Genomic DNA, 20,570 nt, shown 5'->3' on the forward strand with positions numbered 1-20,570 from the left:
TTGTATTCTCTAATATGTGGATGCAATATCTACCTCCTATGGCTCACACCAGAAACAGGTGAGATCATGTATGTGATATGTTGCACAGTGCTCTGCAAATTGCCCAATAAATAATAGATATTGGTCCAAACATGCTGCTTTTGGTCAGAATACTTTATTTTTCTGCAGTCACTTGGAACCAGTTTATGAACCATGCAAAATTTGTCATCCTCTGGTCACTCTCTTGGTTGCTGATGAAAATCTCGAGTGTCTACCTTGATCATACCTCCTGGCTCACAAGATTTTATCTTGGATGAGGAAGTTGTCAGTAGAATGAACGACAGCCTTGAAGGATAAAGTTTTACCACCTTTGAGTGTATTGAAAATGCTGCAAGTTTAGAAAGGTGCTTCCAAACGGATTCCTTGTCACAGTTACGGTAGCACGATTGCTCTTGTGTGTCTCCAGAGTGGCTTTTTTAGGGATGAAGGTAACTTAGGTATTAGGAAATGAGGTGTCCCTATATTATATCTAATCTCATTTGGATGTAAGGCTTCCTCAAGAGTGATGGTCTCTTTCCCTGGCTTCTAGGCTCATTTCCACCAGTGGAGCCATCCAGCAGCTTCGTTCTTGCTCTCGCCTTCATGTGAACTGCAACACAGTGAATACAGGCTGCCTTAGTGGTCGCTCTTCAGGAAAATTCTGGTTTTAGGTTGCAGCAGCAAAAAGGGGCTCAGAGTTCTCAGGCGAGATTATCCTCACTGAGACAGAGGAGGAGCTCAGAACCATCACGCATTGTACGGTGTAGTTGAAACTCTGTAACATGGGTGCGGGTTGCAGTGATTGTGACTGTGTCACTAAGAGTTGTGTTCCCTGGGGGTTTTGTTGGGACTTTTGGCTCACAAATCATTGGAGGGATGGGAAGAATCATCTCAAGATATACTCTTCTTCTCCTTTTAAAATTATTTGAAAACTCCTGTTGATGTGATTTGAGAAAACTTTTGACCATACCTGATCATAAAAGGAAGGTTACTGACATGTACAAAATAAGACTTTAGGATTGATGTTGGGAACTTCATAAACACAGTGAACTTGAAAAGTTTATCCTTAAACCACCATCTTCCCAAAGAAAGAGAGAGAAAAACCCAAACAGCTGCATTTAAAATCACCGAAAGGGGCTATATTTTAGGACTTGAAGTTACCAGTTGATGCCTTTAGACATTTCTTTTGATTTGGTGTTTTATGCAATTAAGCAGTGACCTGATTTAGAGGAACAATTCCTTTTTTTCTAACCCATTTACTCAATTTTCATTTGCATGACTGAAAAGTTATGATGTGTATTTTTTCTAGTTGTCTTGCATACAGGTTCGTAGAGCATATGTACACGTATATAATGCTTTCATTTCCACTAAGCATTTCACGCCCTAGATGCTCTGCTGGTATTTGTTTTTCCACTGAGGTCTCTTGCCTTTTTAGTACTTCTTCTGTTACTCCCCCGGCAGGAACACCACAGACCTTACTGGAGCAAATGAGGCTTTTCTTAACTTCCCATCTTGGACTTTGCAAACAGCATTTCCATTCCTTAGTCATGAATGAGTCCTTTTTTCCCTAGTGACTGTTAGGGCCTTGTGGACAGCAACAGGGTGGTGAAGGGAACATAAGTGTCACAGTCTTAATAGGGGAGATTGTGACACTTAGGTTTTCATGTTTACTCTATACCTTTTCTAAATCTCCGTGCATCATAATTTAGTCAAGTCCATTTTTTTTTGCAAGGCACTGGGCAGTGGCACAACAGTAGGGCTTCATGGAAAGTGAACAGGGTGGGGCATTGCAAAACCTCAGTCGTGTGTCTGCTTGGATCATTGCCTGTGTGGCAAGGCCTTATGAAAGGGGCAGTGTGGTGGTGTCATTCCTGCATTTATGGTTGTACCAGCATTGGGACAAGAAGGAGTCACCATGGAAATAGCTGGGCAGTTGTGCTTTGAATTCATTTAGTGATGGCAGCCGCAGGATCGGTAATCTGTGAACTTGGGTCATCTCAGGCCTTTGTGTGCCAATGGTTTGAACATTTTGCTATACAGTTACTCTGTTTATTTATTTATTTTTTAGAAAAGATTTTATTTATTTATTTGACAGAGAGAGATCACAAGTAGGCAGAGAGGCAGGCAGAGAGAGAGGAAGGGAAGCAGGCTCCCTGCTGAGCAGAGAGCCCGATGCGGGACTCGATCCCAGGACCCTGAGATCATGACCTGAGCCGAAGGCAGTGGCTTAACACACTGAGCCACCCTGGTGCCCCCAGTTACTCTGTTTAAATGTACTTTTTTTTTTTTTTTAAAAGATTTTTAGAGAACGTGACAGAGTAAGTATGAGCAGGAGATAGGGGCAGAGGGTAAGGGAAGAGGCAGACTCCTTGCTGTAGGGAGTCTGACCTGGGGCTCGATCCCAGGATCCTGGGATCATGATGTGAGCCAAAGGTGGATGCTTAACTGACTGAGCCACCCAAGCACCTCTAGATGTACTTTTTCAAACATGGTCCCTTAATGTGAGGCCAGTGATGTTATTTGGTATTCAACTGGAAAAACAAAAACAAAAACAAAAACAAAACAAAACAAAACAAATCAGATTGATTTGTTGAGGGAAAACTAGCTAGCTTTTATTTACTAAAAGATGATTCCTGAGTCTTTGCCATGTAAATCCCATTATAAAAGATTGTACCATGTACTTCATGGGTGACTTTACAGGAATTTTGAAGGCAATTTTCAAAGGCAATAAGCAAGTTTGATACATAATTGACTTGACAGTAAGGTGCAACTATACTTGATGTCTTTGTTTCTCAGTCATCTATAAAATTGAGCTGGTATAAGATGATCATTACTGCTTTCCACTCATAGTGTGATATTAGAAGACAAAAATCAAATTAGAATATATTTGCAAGAGACATAAGTCTACTAATACTAAAGAGAATGCTTAGTTTTTGTCCACCAGTGGAGTGGTTTTAGATGACAAGGAGTGGTTAGTCATCTCTGACGTCTCCTGTCACGGGACGGAGCAGGCTTGGCTACCCTGCGCTCTGGCTTTGGGCAGGATGAATGTTGCTCTTGAGAATAGTCAGTAGAGCCGACTGAAATAAATGCCATTTTTAAACCAAGGGCACTAGCTCCTTGGAGAATGTGGCCACAGCGGCCCAGGGAAGTTACGCTCCTTTCACTGTAGGACTGAGTGAGGTTCTCAAATGCTGAACAGTGGCCAGGAGTTCTAAGTCACCCCTTCTTTCTCTTTTTTTAAATGTATTCTCCCAGAATCTTATTATTTGTACCTTTGTCTTAATGTCACTAGAGGCTTGGTGTCTAAGTTCTGCAGTGGATCAGACAGTTGAAAATTTGGCAGCCGTAACAATACGAGAACACCCTAACTCTCTGAACATTTTATAGCAAAGTGCCTGCTGTAGAGATGCTGACTTGATCAAAGCAGCTATAGTGTACATAACACCAGTATTTTATTTGGGCTCAGTAGGTCTTTTTAAGGAGTCAGAGAATGTGGCTTCATCCAATGGATAGGGCAGAAGCAGTAATATTCTTGGTTACATCTGGCCAGTTGTGCTGTGGTGAGAGCATGTGAGTGTTGGCTGGCAAAAAAATTTTAGAATTCATAGATAACTTGATAAACTAAGGAGGTGACTTTATTGATAAGTTACTGTGTGGAAAAACTGCTATCAATAGTAACTTAAAATCAGTTAAAAGAATGGAGTAATGGTGGGGTTATTCCTTTTCCAAAAAGACTGATTTAGCAAGGAACTGGTGGTAGAAATCGGAAATATGTATTGCCTACAAGCCAGGGGGTGTTGGGAGCTGTATCCAGTCGTATAGCAAGGACATTTATCATGGAGAAAATGGCATGGTTTTTAGGAAGAAGCAGGAGGCCTTGATTTCCAGAGTGATTTCTCATGGGCAGCATTTATTGAGTAGTTAGTTCACTATATTGTATAAGTTGCTGGAGACTTTAAGGAACATAAGACCTCTCTCTCCTCAAGGGGCTCATTGACTTGTAGAAAGTGACAGATGGGTTTGGATCTTTCTGTAGTTGTCTTCTCAGGAACAAACTTCTTATATCCAGAAGAAAGCTAGTCAGTCATTAATAGTACTTAATAATGGTACTTAATAGTGGTCTTAATGATAGTTTTGGCCTCATTAGTAAGACAGCTATGAGTTTTTTCTCCCTCCCAACTGACCCAATGCAGTGGTATTGAGGATTAGTGGTAAGTGATGAGAAAGACAAGTATCCCCCACTATCCAAAAGTAGAGCATTCCTATGAAACCTTTTGTAAGCTGAAATGGCATTGATCAAAGAAGCAGTTACTATTCATTTTGTCGAAAAATATTTGAGCATTCACAGACCCAAAAAAAACCCTCTCTTAGGCTCCTCTAATACCTTTGGACACTTTCTAGCGGGTGCACAAAATAAAGCACAGATATTCACAGCTTTGGCAGCTGAATGCTGAGATGCTGGGGGTAGGTTCCTAGGAGGGAGCACGGTGGCCCCACTCCAGCTGCTCAGGTTGTGCACTGTTCCTCTGCAAAAACCAGTGCTGAACACTACTTGGACATTTCTCATAAACCTAAAAATCCTCTTCAGATTTCTTCCAGTTAGTGAAAACAGGTACTAATGTAAGTCTTTTGTGAAAGTGAAGTGGTACAACTGGAACTTTTGAAAAGTGGGGGATACCTGTACTAATATCAATGTGCCTTCTTCCCCTTTGACCAAGAGAACCCTGCTCACCCCTTTCTAAAGGGGGACACTATTTCTTTATGGGAATTTGGTGCCAAAGGTAGAGAGAAGCCATCGAAGGGAGATGCTTAAGTAATGTTAAAAGAGTACTGATTGCCACAAAGAGGACTTACCCAGATTGCCTTTTTGTGGTGAGAGCTTAGGATAGAAACACTGAAGGGAAAATTCTGGGGGGAGATTGTCCTCCAAAAGAGGAGATGTAACTGCTTTCATTATTAGTGCATAGGGAGGATGATTTGGATTTCCCCACAATTCCTAAAAAAGGATTAAGATATTAAGAATAAACCTAGTGAGGCTAGTTTGTGAGGCTTAGCCTCTGAGGGGTAACTAAGGTTTTCTTCTCTTCTGGTCTTTAGAAAGAATTGGAGAGCTCAAGATGCAGGAAGTGAGAAAGACCACAGGTTTTCCTGAACTAGGGTGCTAAGGAAAGAGGGCAGAGCAGAAGGCACTAACATCCAGGCATGTGTTTTGGTTGTCGGAGGCTTGCTGCACTTCACTTGAGGTGGCAGATGGCAGAATCTTCTGGTGTCGGTTGTGTGCTCCTGGTGGCTTTCTTGGCCTCTTGGTCAGATTCTGGTAGGTGCTGGCAGCTCCTTCAGTCGGACCGTTTGCCCACCTGTGCTAGGCCTGATCAGTGATGTTACTGACTTTCGCCCAGGCAGGAAAAGTGTCCAAGTGGAAGAGGCTAACTCCCCATGTGTTGATGGCCACCATGACGATCACCAGGCCAATGACATTGACCCCCAGGCCAGCTTTCACCTGTAGGACACAAACCAGCCCACCGTAATCACTGAGCAGGCAGTAGCCCAGATCCCCCAGTGCTCCTTAGCAGTGCCCCCCCACCCAAGCCTTGGCCCTGATCTGTGCCCAGTCACTGCCAGGGATCTGTAGTGCTGCCTCCAAGAGTGGCTCGGGACTGTGGAAGGGTGGGAGAAGCCCTCAGGACCATCTCTGCTTGGGTTCTCACTCCCAATTGGAAGCCTGGAAGGCGTGTACTAGGAACACCAGGTCTTAGAATGTTAGGAGTTAACGCTACGCAAGGACCCTGTAGCTACATGATCGGGAACTACTTTAAGGCGGGAAATTCTTGGAGCCTTTAATGTGCTGACACATACGGGGACCTGTAGGAGAGGCCTGATTCTCCGAAGCCTCTGCTACTGTTAACTGTTTTTTCCTTCCGAAAGGAACAGCTTATGGAAGGTGGTGTATCTTGGGTTCACCTGCAGAACTAGGTCAGCTGCCTGTGCTCAGCCCTTCCATGGGAGGGTGACACAGACATGTTAGCTTTGCTTCTTTCTGCTGAGGGAATGTCACCTCCATGATCCTAAACCCTCCATTTCTGCTATGGAACTGACACAGGCTGAGGGAGGTGTGAGGGATGATGGATGGCAGAGCCAGGGCCAGATGGAAAAATGGACAGTAAGCATAGCTGGCAGCCTGTCAGGGAGGACCCAAGCACACTGCTGTAGCCACCACGGGTCTGCTGGCTGGCACAGAGTTGGGAAAGCTGTGAGGGAAAATGAATGCTAGGAAATTGTTCCAAGCAGGTGACTAGATGTATTGCTTCTCCATTTTCTGGCCAGAGCCCCAGACTTATAAATCATTTTTCCCCCTGGTCTTTGGGTGTGGAGAACTGTCCAGGTCTGTAGCCAGAAGAGGCAGGTTCTAAAGGGGCTCAATTAAAGTCCTCCAGAGCTGAAAGGAACCCCACAGAGCATATAACCTCCATCTTTCGCAGATGAGGAAATGGATCCCTCAGGTCAGTGCCCGGGCTGGAAACAGAACAAATGACTGGCCTACTTCTTGTCATCTGGTGCCTTTGAAAGGTGCTGTCTCTGATTGCTTGATTCCAGAAAAGATGGCGGGGGGTGGTGGGGGGCAGCAGTGAATGGTGAGGTACCCAGAAGAGGAAGTGGTGGAATGGGAGAGTTGGGACTGAGCTTGGTCCCAACTCTCCTGAGCAGACACTGTTGTGCACTAAGAGATGGGGGGGGGGGGCGGCGTGGCTGTGACCTCCCTTCCCTGAAGTGTCACAGATGACTTCCATGAGCGGTTTGATTGGTAGAAAGGATCTGACATCTGCCACTAGCCTGAAGCTCTCCCTTTCCTCCGTTTGCTTTTTACAGGGCTGCTGGGAACAAGTTTGGACTTGAGTGAACAAGAAGGTGTGAGACCCTCAGCAAAGTCGACTGAGCACTATTTCAGACAGCCCGGCCCCAGTAACTAGGAGTTGTTTCCCCCTTTCCTCCATCCCCCAGTGGCCTGGGTATCCAGGAGCACAGCAGTGAGCATAGGTTGAGGGGTGGAGGGTAAACAGGTCCAACGCTGACCAGATGTCTCCTCAGCGCCATCTTGTGCGGGGGCCAGCTGAGAACTAGGAAATGAAGTGTGGGCGCCCCATTTTGCCATTGTTGCTTCAGCGGCTGGCGTTGGGGAGAGTTCAGTGGGAGCGCCCTGTCCCCTCAGACCTTTCACCTTAGGTTCCTATGGTTTCTCCTACTTCGCTTCTGTGAGTAAACCAGCAGCTTTTGCAATGAACGTCCCCACTGGCCCCGTGAAGAAACCGAGGCAGAGCCTTGTGCCTCCCCTGGGCTGCATCTCGTGTCTGTGCCAGCTGTCCCTGTATCTCCCGGGTAAGGGTGGGAGAGCACATTCCTGCTGTCCTCGGTGCTTGTGGACCGGCGGAGGGCCTTTTTGCCAGCACCATTCTGACCACACTAGACAGTGTTGACAGACCACAGACACTGCTCCAAAATGATAAGCTTCAGGAGGCTGTGGAGCCACTCGCTCGTCCCTGTCCTCCCTGCAGCAAGAGGGTGCCCATGACTTACCATATCTTTGATCTGGCAGTGCCCATAGCTGAAGACGATGGCATTGGGGGGATTGCCCACAGGCAGCATCACTGCAAAGGAGATGCACATGGTGACTGGGATCAGAGTGTAGAGTGGATTAATGTGCAGCGTTTCAGACTAGGAGAAGAGAGAATTCACAGAAACATCAGTGTTGAGATGCAGCTTGCATTTCTTGGGCTTAACTTCACAAACATGCTTTAAATGCTGGCTTGGTGGTGGCTAACTGTGGCTGGATACCGTGTGTTGGGGGCCGTGAAATCACCACTGTTGAGGGCATACAGTGCTGGGCAGCCCAAGTGGGCTTAAGCTGCTCAGTCACTTCCCGTGGAAACATGGGCTCTGAGTTCCTTCCTCGAAGGGATGTTTCATTTCTTGGTGCTGGACTCATTTTATCCTTTTGCTAAGAGAGTCATTCTTCAAACTCAAATCCCATGAATAAGCTGCTTTGGTTGAGGTGGGGGTCCCTCGTCCTTGGAGTGTAGAACTAAGGTGTTTTCTAGGTGATGCTTGCTTTGGATGGGGTTTGAAACCTGTGGTCTCGCCCTCCGTGTCGCTGAGTTTTCACTGCGTGCGCTCCCGCGCTCACACAGATGAGAGGGTAGCGCAGTTGGAAGGAGACATCCGAGCAGACAGCAAGGACAGGCGCTGGGGGAGTTTGGGGTTAAAGAGAGTGGAAGGGTTTCATTTTGTTGGGGGTGGGGAGGAGCCTTCATTTGCTGGGTCCACCTCACTAGTGGGACAGAGGCAGCACTGTGTCTGGTGCATTACTCGGGGGGCTGCTTAGCCAGGCTGAGATCTGGGAGATGCGCCCCTCCCCTCACTCATGAATAACAGATTGTTCTGAGACCATGCGGTAAGGCTGGCGTTGCCTCAATTCTCAGACCCTCCCGGACAGAGAAATGGGGAAGGCAGTGATGGAGCTGTGGTTTTGGTCTTTACAGCTCAGTGTACTTGTGGGAGCATTTGGCCCCCATTTTCTGTAGTTACTCCTCCCTCTGGCCCTACTCTTAGGTCTTAGGAGAGAAAGAAATGATGATTGTGAGGAACTGGAATCCTAGGGTTTTACGGATATTCTGTGCATTTTTGTTTCCATTCAAGACTGTCTCTGAACTAATCCTAGTCTTTCAGAAAAGGGTTTCTAGGACACTTGCTACAATTTATGTCTGTCTGTCTGTCTAATTTGAAATGCTTCATTTCCAAAATTGTGGCTGGAGCACCCATCGGTGAAGTCTGTGGCAGTGACCGGAGGAGAGAGTAGAGCTGGGAAGCTGTTCGCTGGGCCCGAGGAAGCCCGTCCTGACATCTGGGAGCCCTGCCCTACTCACCAGGCTGCACAGGATGGGCAGGAAGATGGTGATGGTGGCTGGGTTGCTCACGAACTCTGTGACAATGGACACCAGGATGCATGCCAACAGGGTGACAGCCCACGGTGGGAGGCCACTCAGAGACAACATCTGGTGCCCAATCCACGTGGAGAGGCCAGAGCTCTGCAGGGAGATGGGTGATACAGTAAGAAGAGAGGAGGAAGAGCACATTCCCCCTGGAATTCTTAGACTCCAGAAGGTCAGGGATGTTGGGGGGCTGGCAGGAAACACTAGGAGTCATCTAATCTGCCTTCCTACTTTCAGGCAGACTGGATCCAGAGGCATTCCTGACTTGATGATGAGGTGGTTTTTACAGCCTAGAAAATTCCTTACGATCGTGTAACATTCAGTCTCGGGGTTTTCTGGACAATCATCACAGCGCATGGAGAGCTGCCCGTCCTAATGGCTATGATTCTTGCCGGGATTATGCAGGGGCTGGAGATCTTCGGGACCACAGGCCTCTCAGCTTCAATCTCCTCACTCTCTCCAGCCTCTGACATTCTCACTGTGTGCATCCAGTCAACGGTGATTCTGACACAGACTCCCCAGTATAATCCTTAATTCTGCTTTTGAAATCTAGCTCTCTTATCACCGGTAAAAGGGGGAAAATTATCAACATCCTTGGACAGTAACTTTTCCTGTAGTTTGTGGGGAGTCAGTGGGCAGGGCTGAACACCAGAAGCTTTGCATACACGGATTCCCAGTCTATCCGCTCTCAGTGGGAAGGTGCCACCTGGCTGGCCTACAAAGCTAGTCATGGTGGTCCATCCTGTGTCAGGTTCAGTCTCATCACGGCTGACGTTGGGATCTGCAATCCACCAGTGCTTTCTCACAACATAAGATAAGAAGGCATGTTGCTGCTCTTGAACCTTTTCCATTAGCAAAATTTATATAGATCTACTCAAATAAATGAGTTATTTCCCACTTGGACTAACTTCTGTGGTTGGATGCTGTTCCTTTGCCAGTGGTGAAGATTCCTTCCCTCCCTTAGAAAATAAAGGACACCGCTGACTTTTTGTACTAAAAACAGGTTGCCGTGTGCATTCTCCTGCCCTTCCTGCCTTCTCTCCCTTCTGTGGGTGATGTGCTCTGTTTCTGCTGACCCTAGAGACTGCAAATCCACTAAAGACATGGAGAGTAGGGCCCAAAGCAAGGAGGGACATTTTATGATTCCTCAAGCCTTAAGTCCTACTCATATTTTACTGTTAAGGACAGCCTCACCACATTGCCGGCAGACTGCTTTTTCTCCCCTTTTCCGAATTCACCAAAGACCATTTGATGTTGACAGCACCCTGGCCACCATAAGGCAATCCCGTAGTAGACAGCTGGTGCCCAGAAGCCTTCAGAATTCTCTCTGCTGTGGCCATTTTACCTGGGAGCACTTTCTTTCTTTTCTTTTTAAAGACTGCATTTGTTTATTTGTTAGAATACAAACAGGGGGAGCAGGAGGGAGAGGGAGAAGCTGACTCCCCACTGAGCAGAAAGCCTGATGATGTGGGACTCATTCCCAGGACCCTGGGATCATGACCTGAGCCAAAGGCAAGACGCCCAACTGACTGAGCCACCCAGGCACCCCCTTAGAGCACTTTTCTCTTTTTGTTCTACTGCCCGTGAGCTGCAAATCCAACGTGTGAGGACTACAGCAATTCATGGTTGGTACAGAGCCTTGAGGCCGACAGGAATTCTGTGACTGTTACCTCTTAGAGCACATTAAACCTTACCCAGGGGACAAAGGGAAGGAAGAGCAGTTAGCTGAGTGGAAACAGCACTTATAAAGAAATGGAGTTCCACTGAGCACATTATCCAGATAGTATTCAGAAGTAAAGTGGAAAAAATTTAATAGCAATTTTTTCCAGAAGCTATTTTATACTGTAATTTGAAATAAATTGATAAATTAGATTGCCAAGTTAGAAAAAAGCACAACAAAGGAAGTCTTATTTTTTTTAAACCTTGATACAAAAACATTTTACATGATATTTTCCTCATATCAAGACTGAAATTATTTCAAACTTGGTAGGAATCACCTATAGCATACTTGAATTATATTACTAAAATGAGTAGAGTCAGTAAATTTTACAGAAATACCAAGTATGCTATCTGTAATACATAAAAATTTTGGTTAAAAAAAATTTTCCCAGGCTGGACTCGGGCCAAAACTGACAACTGAAATTCAGTAAAGGTAAGTATGATACTTTGAACTTGGAATTAGAAATAACATATACAGGATTGGCTGCAAGATGGGACATTTAATAGTGGCTAACAATGAAAAGAATGAGGGTTTTAGTTGGCTGCAAGTTCAATATAAATGTTGATCTGAGTGCCAGTGATGCCTTATAAAAGCTTCCATAAAAATACAGATTGGTGCTTGCATCAGAGATGAGAGGTAATACGGCTTGGGTAATAGGACTCCTTTACTCGGCAGTAGACGGACTACCTCTGGACCACATTTAAATAAGGCCAAGGGCAAAGTGTATTGAGTCCTGAGGAGAGACCAGCATGGTAAGGCGTCACTACTTCTTGAAGAATGGTTGAAGGAACTAGGGAGTTTTAGTTTCTTGGGGGGAAAAAAGATGATCTAAGGGGATCTAGTAACTTTTTATGACTTTGATAATTATTACCTAGGCTGGGGTTTCAGAGGACAGAGCCAGAGCCAACAGTGGAAGGCACACAGAAGATCTGAGCGAAAAGAAAAGAACAATTCTTCATTCCCTGCCCAGGGAGTGCCCTGTCACTGGTGCTGTCCAAGCCCAGGGGTGTCACGCAGGGAACTCTCTCACCGGGTAGGAGACCGGACTCGGTGTCCAAGGTTCCTTCCTAGTGGAAAGTTCTGTGATCTTACTATTAGTGATGCAGATAGGCGTGGCCCTCAACGAGTGGGCAAAGAGTGAGCCACATTAATGAACAGCGAAAGCCGAGGGAGAAATTGTGAACCTGATTGATTTGGAGGATCATTTCCTATTTCAGGAAGGGCTAACACTTGAGGAAACCCAACTATTTCCCACCGGCCCCCTTTATAAGATCGCATCCCAGCTCCTCCCCATCAGGAAATCAGGGCACGTGCACAGCAGGTACATCAGCTTTAGCACACATTCTCCAACAGGGCTGAACGTAAGCAGATGGACCAACTGAGGGGCAGTTTGCTGTGTGTCCATGTGGGGTGTCCTGGACCCTTAGGTCTTACCACATGTCTTACCACCACTGTCAAATGCCCAGGAGATGACTATATAAGCCGATAAATCTTTTGCCTATGGCCCTGTGGGCCCATGAGTGAGGCGGGAGGGACTCCCTAGCACAGCTGATCTGTACATCTGTTCTCAGCACGAGCTTAGAAGCTCAGGTCAGGACGGGGGATCCACATCTGGCTCCACTGTTCCCTAGGGTGAACCTTCACCTCTCCCTCAGCGCCTCTGAATCTTCCTCCCGGAATCAAAATGACTCACTAGGTAAAGTAACTTAAAAAATCTTTGGTCCAAGAGCAGAATTCAAGAGTTACCTTGCTGCCAGAAGCCAGAGCGTAGCCTCCTCCCACCAGAATGACAATCTCCCAGGGCATGGTCTTCTGGAAGTCCTTCCAGGTGATGATGGGCTCTGTCCCCCGTGAGGGCTCTTCGTTCTTTCCTGGACCACAGGTAGACAGGGGAAGAGCCCGATGAATCCTCATGGGTGGGCTTTGTGGAGACAGAGCCTAACTGATGAACCAATGACTCGTGGGGGGACTCAGAATGGCCTTGGCAAGGCTCTTCTGAAAAGTCTAATTTGGGTCTGATTGACCAAAGCCAGCCCTGACCTCTTCCCTTGAACTTCTCTCACCGTCAGTCTTCTTTCCAAAGCAGGGCTTCTTTGCTGGGATCAGGAAGAGCAGGAAGCCGAGGAAAACAGAGACGGTGGCGTCGGTGCGGTAGCCCTTCCTAGCAAAGAGACGAGCAGGGCTGGAGGCGGAGGGTCAGGACGGGGGGCGGGGGGGGGAGCACAGTGTTTCAGGACTGTCTGGACACAGTGCCTCTTTTTAGAACCCAGTCTAGGGGCTGGTCAGCCTGCCTTGCAGCAGCTGCTGCCATGCTAGCCAGCAGTGGGTTCAGGGGGCAAGGCTTAGAGTCTGGAGGCTGGGCCTGGCTAGGGTAGACGTCTGGTGTGGCTGTATGCGCCTGTTCGAAGGAGAGAGCGGGAGTTCTTTCGGTCAAGGAGACTCGAAAAGGATGAGTTCTCTTTCCTGCAAGGGTTGCATCTCCGTGTGGGACTTTGCTCGGCTGAGAAGCCAAGCGGAGAGAGCTGTGGGCCGGCCTTCCGGGGTCCTGCAGGGGTGGCCCCGGGGCCAAGGCCTTGGCCACTCCCTCCGTCTCTTCCAGGGGCATTTGGTCTTTAAGCCTCAGAGCCACCTGCAAGACGACTGAGGTTTCCAGAGTTTAAGTAACAAGCCAAGGTCACATGGCTGGTCCTTGGCATCTGGCAGCACCAGATGCCAACCCCGGACTCAGACACAGCACACTGTTTTCTTCCTGACTCCACGCTGGCTTCCCTGAGAAGGGGGCGCTTTCAGGGGGACGGAGTGCTTCCTGGGCTCACCGCTGCCCCTGCGAGTGCAGGAGGGACGCTGGTGGGAGCCACCTGAAGGGTCCAGTCAGGGGGTGATTCTTAAGGAGGCGACAGTACCACTTACTTTTCAAAGAAAGAATCCCAGCCAGGAACAAAGCCAGGCTCCCGGGTAAACCACAGCACGGTCATCAGGATGAAGAAAAATCCAGTTACCATTTCAGGGTAGCTGTAAGATACAATAGGGAAAGCCGCTCCAGGACCTGGGAGGTTTCTGTTCGCTTTTTCACTTTGCGTGGGGCGCGCCTGCGTTCAGAGGCCCCGTCCTGGAGACAGAACAGTGGTTGCCCCACTGCTCCAAGTGGCTGGAGCGGAAGAAGGCTGAGAAGAGGCCAGAAACCGTGATGTCACCCACGTCACCCACGTCTCCTAGAGCAGCAGAGGTGGGAAGGGAGGAGGTGGCCTGGCAGCACACATTTCTACGACACAGAGTATGGCCTCCGGGAGAAGGCCCTGGAAAAGGCCCGCAGCGCTTGGCGGGTGGGATTGGAGCAGCTGCCACCTTTCAGAGGGAATCTCATGGTATATTATCTATTTAAAAATTAAACACTGAAAGTGGAAGCAATCTACGCATTCAGTGGTATCCCGTGGCGTCAGATACTTTTTGGTGTAACTTTAGGTTCGGGTGAGATGTGCCCAGCCATCAGGCCCGCACTGCAGAGCTCACGGCCTGGGAATAGAAGGACAGTCTAATGCTAAGTGAAAAAAGACAAGCGATAAAAACCATGTTCAGTTTGGACTGCAGTTTAGCCAAAATACATAAAATTTTGTATAAAGAAAGCATGGAAGGAAGAGTACATTATGGTAACAGTTGTTAACAGTTAACACTGAATAAAGAGAAGTCATTTTTAGTTTTTTCTTTATATTTTCCTGTATTTTCTAAATGCTCTACAATGAACGGGTATTCCTTTTATAAATTAAAACATTTAAAAATACTGCTTATACCAGGATCCTTTTGCCCAAAGCTGTAGCTGCCTATTGCCCTAAAAGGAGAAAAATGGCACCAAATAGGCTGTGGGGGTCACTGGGGGAAGCTGATAATGGCTGACGGGGTGGTGAATCCTCAGGCCCTCTGTCTTCAGGCCTGTATTTGATGGCATCAAATGGTCGTGGCCCATGCAGAGCAGTGTGGGGTGCTGGCTGTATGGGGAATCGGACCTGTCCCAAGAGGGTGGCTGTGCTGTCACACTTCTTACCCCAGCCACCCTGTGTGCGCCATCCCACCTCCACACCACGGCTATACCTTGAACTTGGGAAATGGCAAAGGGGAAGGGCGGCCACCTGGAATCTGGCCCACTAGACTTGGGCATTCAATAGCATCTCTAAACGCCTGGATTCATAGTTGTGGAAAATTCCCCAGCTCCAGGGGCCACGGAGGACAAGGCTGCTTGTGTGCTCACTATACCTGCCATGGTTTTCTCTCCTGGAGAAGGAGAGAGGGTGAATGGCTGATTTTTACCTAATGGCTCCCAGCTTTTCATATTCCTCTTGGATTCTCTTCTCTGACACCTCTTCCCTTTTGGTCTTCTTCTTCTTGCTCAGAGAGCAGGTCTCTCTAAAACTGAGAAGGAAGAAAGAAAGAACAGAAGAATAAAGGAAACGTGTTTCTGAGGCCAGGAGATATCAAGGCTTAAGCAAATGCTAAACTCCTGGCTTGCTGTGGTCACTTGTCCCCTCTTCTCTCCACCCCCAGCTCTCCTGTGACTTTCATCTGCCAGGTTACACGGCCTCCCACCAGCCCTCCCCTAGGCTTCTGGGTATATCCATTCAGGTACATCTCTGGTGTATCGATGTGAAGTATCATGTCATACAGACTTGGGTGAGTGTATTTATGTGCAGTAGTTTCTACATACTGGAGATACAGAATATACAGCTACCACTGGTTTGAGAGTAGCCTTTGAGTTATTTAAAAAAAAAAAAAAAAAAAGGCAGCTCAGAGAACATTCCCTGAACAATGGGGGTCATATATATCTTCCCTTTATGTGTTTGAGGCTGATTGAAATATGGTTATGAAGAAAGCTTGGTAGGCAGATTAATATCAGAAGTAACATTGCAAGGGGAATATCTAACTTACGATTTTGAGAGGTACATGAATATTTCATGCAACTACTATGTGTGAATCGCTCAGGTCTAGAAAACTAAGCCTCCGGAAACTTCTACTTGGAGTCATGTTTCTGTTGAAGTTAGTTCAAATTACTCTGTTTGCTTTGAGGGAAATGAAACTAAGTTAATCACCCTCCCATTCAGACTTTTTATAAGTCTGATGGTTCCTTTAACCAGTGAGTTGGAATTAAGAACATTCCATGGCAGAGCTTATAGTGAGGTGCCGAGGCCATGTACGTTTAGAGTGTCTAGAAGGGGGTGCCGCTGACAAATCCCCCAACATCTAGTCTGGCGTCTTCTCCTCACGCATCCTCTGTCGTCACTCGGCAGCTCCCCCTTGGGTGCTGCTCCCCAGGGCTCCTGCCATGACTGTGGATGGATAGCAGAGCCTCGGGGCCTCGCTGGCAGGGCCCTGGGACTCACTTGCAGCCAAGGAACAGCCAGTGCATCCAGAACCAGCTGACCACCAGCATGATGAGGGAGATGGGGAAGCTGAAGAGGAACCAGGTGCCGAAGTTGACCACCTCCGCAGCTGGGTACTGGCTGGAGGGAAAGAACCAGGTCAGTGATGAGAAAAGGCTGGATTCCCATGTGGTTTCTGGGGGCAATAAGCCAACGGCTCCCTAGGAAGACACACATCAGAGCTAATGGGAAGGACGTGGTGACACATTAGAACTCATGTATGTGACAACTGGCAACTGTACAGGGCCCCGCCGAGCATTACGGAGTAAGCTAAAAACGGCACTAAGCAAACAGACTTGACACCACTGACGCCCGCGTGCATTGCACTCAGGAAAACCATGCAGGATCTGTTTTGCTCTTAATTTATGTAAAGATTCTTACAAGTTTACTCATCTGGTGTTCAGGACAACAGAGAATGCAAAGGGGCGTCTGGTATACTTGGTTTATAAAGTCCCTGAAGGAACGTGAGCTGCCCTGAGCTGCGGTTGGGGGGGGATGCATGGCACTGACTCGGGACAAGTCTGGACTCTAGAGCATCATGAAAGTTCCAGGTATGAACGGCGCCCCTAGGAGAACCGTGACTTAAATCTCCAAATTGTTCATCAACATCCACTGCTGTCCCAGGGTTTCAGGGAGGTGACCTGGACGACTCGTCATTTATCAGGAAGAGCTGTGGCCCCCAGCCCAGGTGTTGTTTCCTGGGGAGCCTGGATGGGCTATATGTGAGCCATGACTTCAGCCTAGACAACACCTGTGTTCCTTTCCTCTTGGGCTCTTCTCCCCCCTCTAAGGTGGGAGGAGACTGCCCCTCTTTTCACACTAGGCGCTTCGTGGAAAAAGAGAAAGACCAAAAGCAGAACCCCCCACCCTGAGAGAATGCACTGGAAGCACAGGAGGTAAAGAGGGTTTCATCATCTGTCCTTGCAGGGATGTCTGCTTTTTTGCCCTGTGGCCTGATCAGGGACTTACCTTTACCATCCACACGCTTCTTGGGAAATTGTAACAGCTTGAGCCTACCCTAACGGCCAGTGAGTCACTGTTTGGGGTGGGGTGGAGGTGGAAAGAAAGGCTTTTGGAGCTAGAAGGATACCAGAGGGTAGAAGTCATTGAGTGACTCACTCTGGCCTGTACTGGGCTAACAGGGATCAAGTCTGTTGCATCATCTCTTCTCCATACACAGAAATCTAGGCCCTATTCCTGGACCCAGGAAAGGGAATGAGTTTTAGAATAGATTAAGTAGACTTTTGTGGATACATGTGTGAGCCTATTCCCATTTATAGCACTTTAGAAAGAGTAACAACTAATTCTAAATTTTTGAAACACAGCCAGAATGAACTGTGGGGGCGGTCTGTTCACCAATGCCAAGAAAACCAGCATGGTGGCTATTCAGACCAGTGGAGATCCTTTGACAGGATCCCTGTTGTCCACATAAGCCACAGTTACGACTAAATGTACCATGACAAAACCCAGGAAGGAGATTAAGAGAATATGAATTTGCCCAACCACAGAGTGAATGAGAAACTAAAGAGCAGAAACTCAGTCTGGACAGACTGATGAGGTGTGAGGCGCTCTGAAGCTCAGATCTTGGAGACTTGGATCTTAACCTTTCATTCCTTCCTCCTCCCCTCTCGTATCCCCCAATCCTCCCTCCCTTCCTTCCTTGCTTCTTTCCTTCCTTCCTTTTCCTGCTAAAATGAAAGGTGTGTTTCTCCTCTTGTCTGTGATCCGTTTCCCTACTCTCTGCGCTCGAGGCCGTCTTGTGGTCTCAGTGACATCACTCTATCAACCATCCCCTTTCTCAATCTTTAATCTTCCTCTCACTTGGACACGCCATCAACATTCCAACGTGTCCCATCTTAACACCTCCTTGGTCCCACTCGACTCTCCCTGTATCATTATCCCATACCTCTCCTGCTTGTCCCAGAGACCACTCTGTCTACACACCTCCGGCTCACTCCTCAACTCCCTGAGGTCTGGCTTCACTTTCCAATCACTTGACCAATTGCTCTTGCCTGGGTCCCAGTAACCTCCACATCACCAGCTCAAATCAACACATTTTTGTCCTTCTTTTGCTCAGTCATTCAGCCACTGTAAACAGTGTGGTCCACTCCTTCCTCCTTGAACACTTTCTTCCCTTGGACAGAATGACACTGGATTTTCCTCTTCCCCGTGTGATACCTATTGTTCTCTCATTTATAGTCTACTTTAAATATTTCAGTTTGATATTTATGGCCTCTGCTCTTCTTACTTTATATAGTCTCCCTGAGTGATCCATCTCCTTCCCTCCCCTGGATTCAGTTTCCATATGCATACCACCAGGACCCACTACCATCTAATCTGTGGGCCCTGGTGCAAAATGCAAATATGGGGCCACTTGCTCAAAAATTATTAAGAATTTCCAGATGAGAGGAGCCTGGGTGGCTCAGTGGGTTAAAGCCTCTGCCTTCAGCTCAGGTCATGATCCCGGGGTCCTGGGATTGAGCCCCGCATCGGGCTCTCTGCTCAGCAGGGACCTGCTTCCCCCTCTCTCTGCCTACTTGTGATCTCTGTCTGTCAAATAAATAAATAAAATCTTAAAAAAAAAAAAAGAATTTCCAAATGATGAAAGCAGGGCATGAAGCTAAGTGTGGGGCCCTTCCGAGCACGGTGGTCGGGTGTGACTATACAGGTTGGGTGCTCATGAAGACAGCTCTGAAGGCCACTGACTCCAAATCTATGACTTTAGCCTAGAAACTTCTCTTAAGATTCAGTGCTGTGTATCCACCTGGCCATCTCAACCTCTCTGTCAATGTTTCCTTACTTTTTCTGCTCATTTAGATCAAGGGCAACTCTGTTCCCCCAGCTGTGGAGGCCTTGAGTCTGACAATCAGACTTGGCCTCTCCCTCTTCCTGGTTCTTTCTGGTCAAGCCTACCTCTGCCTATCTCTCAAATCTGACCATCCCTCCTCACCACTGCTTCGGTCAGCAGGCCACCGCCAGCTCTCTCCGGGGCGTCTGCAGTGGTGTCCGAGTTGTCTTTCTGCTGAAAGGAGGCATGATTTGTCTTCATTTTTTTTAGTCCAGAGCCTGCTTTCAAAACTATAAATCTTGTCACCTCACTCCCTGCCTAAAATTCTTCAAAGGCTTCCCATGGCCTTTCAGATGAAATCTAAGGTCCTTCGTGGGCCTCAAGAAGTCCTTTGTGATCTGCACGTCCACCTCCCTGGCCTCCCTTTGCCTCTCCCAGTCTCTCAGAACATTACATGCTCTGCTCTCTTGCCTCTGAGTCCTCCCACTCTCTGCTGTCTTGGTCCGGAACACTCCCTTCACCCAGTGTGGCCCACGGTGCTTCCGGTCTTGCTTCCCTGGCTGCGTCCTTGGGGAGGCGTGTGCTCTCCGTGGACTGGGTGGCCCCCGTGGTCTCTCCCAGCAGAACCCCACTCGTCTCCAGTCACCCCGAACTGTCATGCTCCATTGTCCCTTTTCCCTCTCAGCACGGAAACGGCTCTAGTTCCCTTTCCGGCCCTATCCTCAGCCCCTGGTGCTGCTCCTGACACACAGTGCGCAGTTAGTACATCTTTGGTCGGCCAGGCGAGCTACCTACTTGTTGAAGTGTTCCAAGAAAATCAGGCTGGTGGACGTGCCGATGATGGTGGTCAGGCCCCCAATGGTAGCAGCATAAGATATGCTCAGCGAGAGGCACTTGCAGATCATCTGGTCATGCTGGGACTTGTACCTTCTGTTGAGCTCCTTATTCCTGGAGCCGGGGAGCAGGACGAGTGGCTTTTCCTATAGGAAAAAAAAAAACAAAAAACCAGTGAATCTTCCTAACCCCACTTGGGCTGTCCAGCACATGAAGCATGAAGGCAAGGGTGCTGTGGAAAGGTTTTATGTCTGGGTGTCAGAAAGACAAATCCCAATCCTAGTTCTACTGTGCACCAAATTGGGCAGCCCCTCTGAGCGGCAGATGCTTCTGCAAAAAGAAAATTCTTTTTTCTCCACCAGATCATTGGGAAGAGTGACTGAAGTAACATATGTAAAGTGCTTAGAACACGTCCTACATTTAATGCATGGTAAGCTATTACTACTTTATTTATTTTTATTTTTTAAAATATTTTATTTATTTATTTGACAGAGAGAGATCACAAGTAGGCAGAGAGGCAGGCAGAGAGAGAGAGAGGAGGAAGCAGGCTCCCTACTGAGCAGAGAGTCCGATGCGGGACTTGATCCCAGGACCCTGAGATCATGACCTGAGCCGAAGGCAGTGGCTTAACTCACTGAGCCACCCAGGCGCCCCTATTTTTTTTTTTTTTTAAAGATTTTATTTACTTATTTGACAGAGAGATCACAAGTAGGCAGAGAGGCAGGCAGAGTGAGAGGGGAGAAGCAGGCTCGCCGCTGAGCAGAGAGCCCGATGCGGGACTCGATCCCAGGACCCTGGGATCATGACCTGAGCTG

The 20,570-nt window shown here is 47.8% G+C and overlaps 1 protein-coding gene and 1 long non-coding RNA gene across 7 annotated transcripts in view; one reads left to right on the forward strand and one right to left on the reverse strand.

Moving 5' to 3' along the window:
* Positions 1–3,911: 3,911 nt before the first annotated feature.
* The window catches only part of SLC13A4 (solute carrier family 13 member 4), a 40,236-nt gene continuing 23,577 nt past the window's right edge, over positions 3,912–20,570 (reverse strand). For 2 of the 6 annotated variants that reach the window (XM_044246639.1, XM_044246640.1), the window contains exons 8-16: positions 19,717–19,901; positions 16,095–16,214; positions 15,028–15,129; positions 13,636–13,737; positions 12,789–12,907; positions 12,472–12,596; positions 8,940–9,101; positions 7,594–7,731; positions 3,912–5,521 (exon numbers count right to left, since the gene is read on the reverse strand). In XM_044246639.1, coding sequence (XP_044102574.1) covers positions 5,384–5,521; positions 7,594–7,731; positions 8,940–9,101; positions 12,472–12,596; positions 12,789–12,907; positions 13,636–13,737; positions 15,028–15,129; positions 16,095–16,214; positions 19,717–19,901 — 1,191 coding nt within the window. In that variant the 3' untranslated portion in view covers positions 3,912–5,383. Of the gene's footprint in view, positions 5,522–7,593; positions 7,732–8,939; positions 9,102–10,878; positions 11,655–12,471; positions 12,597–12,788; positions 12,908–13,635; positions 13,738–15,027; positions 15,130–16,094; positions 16,215–19,716; positions 19,902–20,570 lie in introns of those variants that run through there. The other 4 variants (XM_044246642.1, XM_044246641.1, XM_044246643.1 and 1 more) reach the window with 3 other exon arrangements.
* LOC122905103 lies at positions 6,775–10,005 on the forward strand. Its single transcript, XR_006384317.1, has 2 exons — positions 6,775–6,981; positions 8,829–10,005. It is a non-coding gene; the product is annotated as an uncharacterized LOC122905103 (long non-coding RNA).

Source organism: Neovison vison, chromosome 4, assembly GCF_020171115.1.
Source record: "Neovison vison isolate M4711 chromosome 4, ASM_NN_V1, whole genome shotgun sequence".
Taxonomy (NCBI): Eukaryota; Metazoa; Chordata; class Mammalia; order Carnivora; family Mustelidae; genus Neogale; species Neogale vison.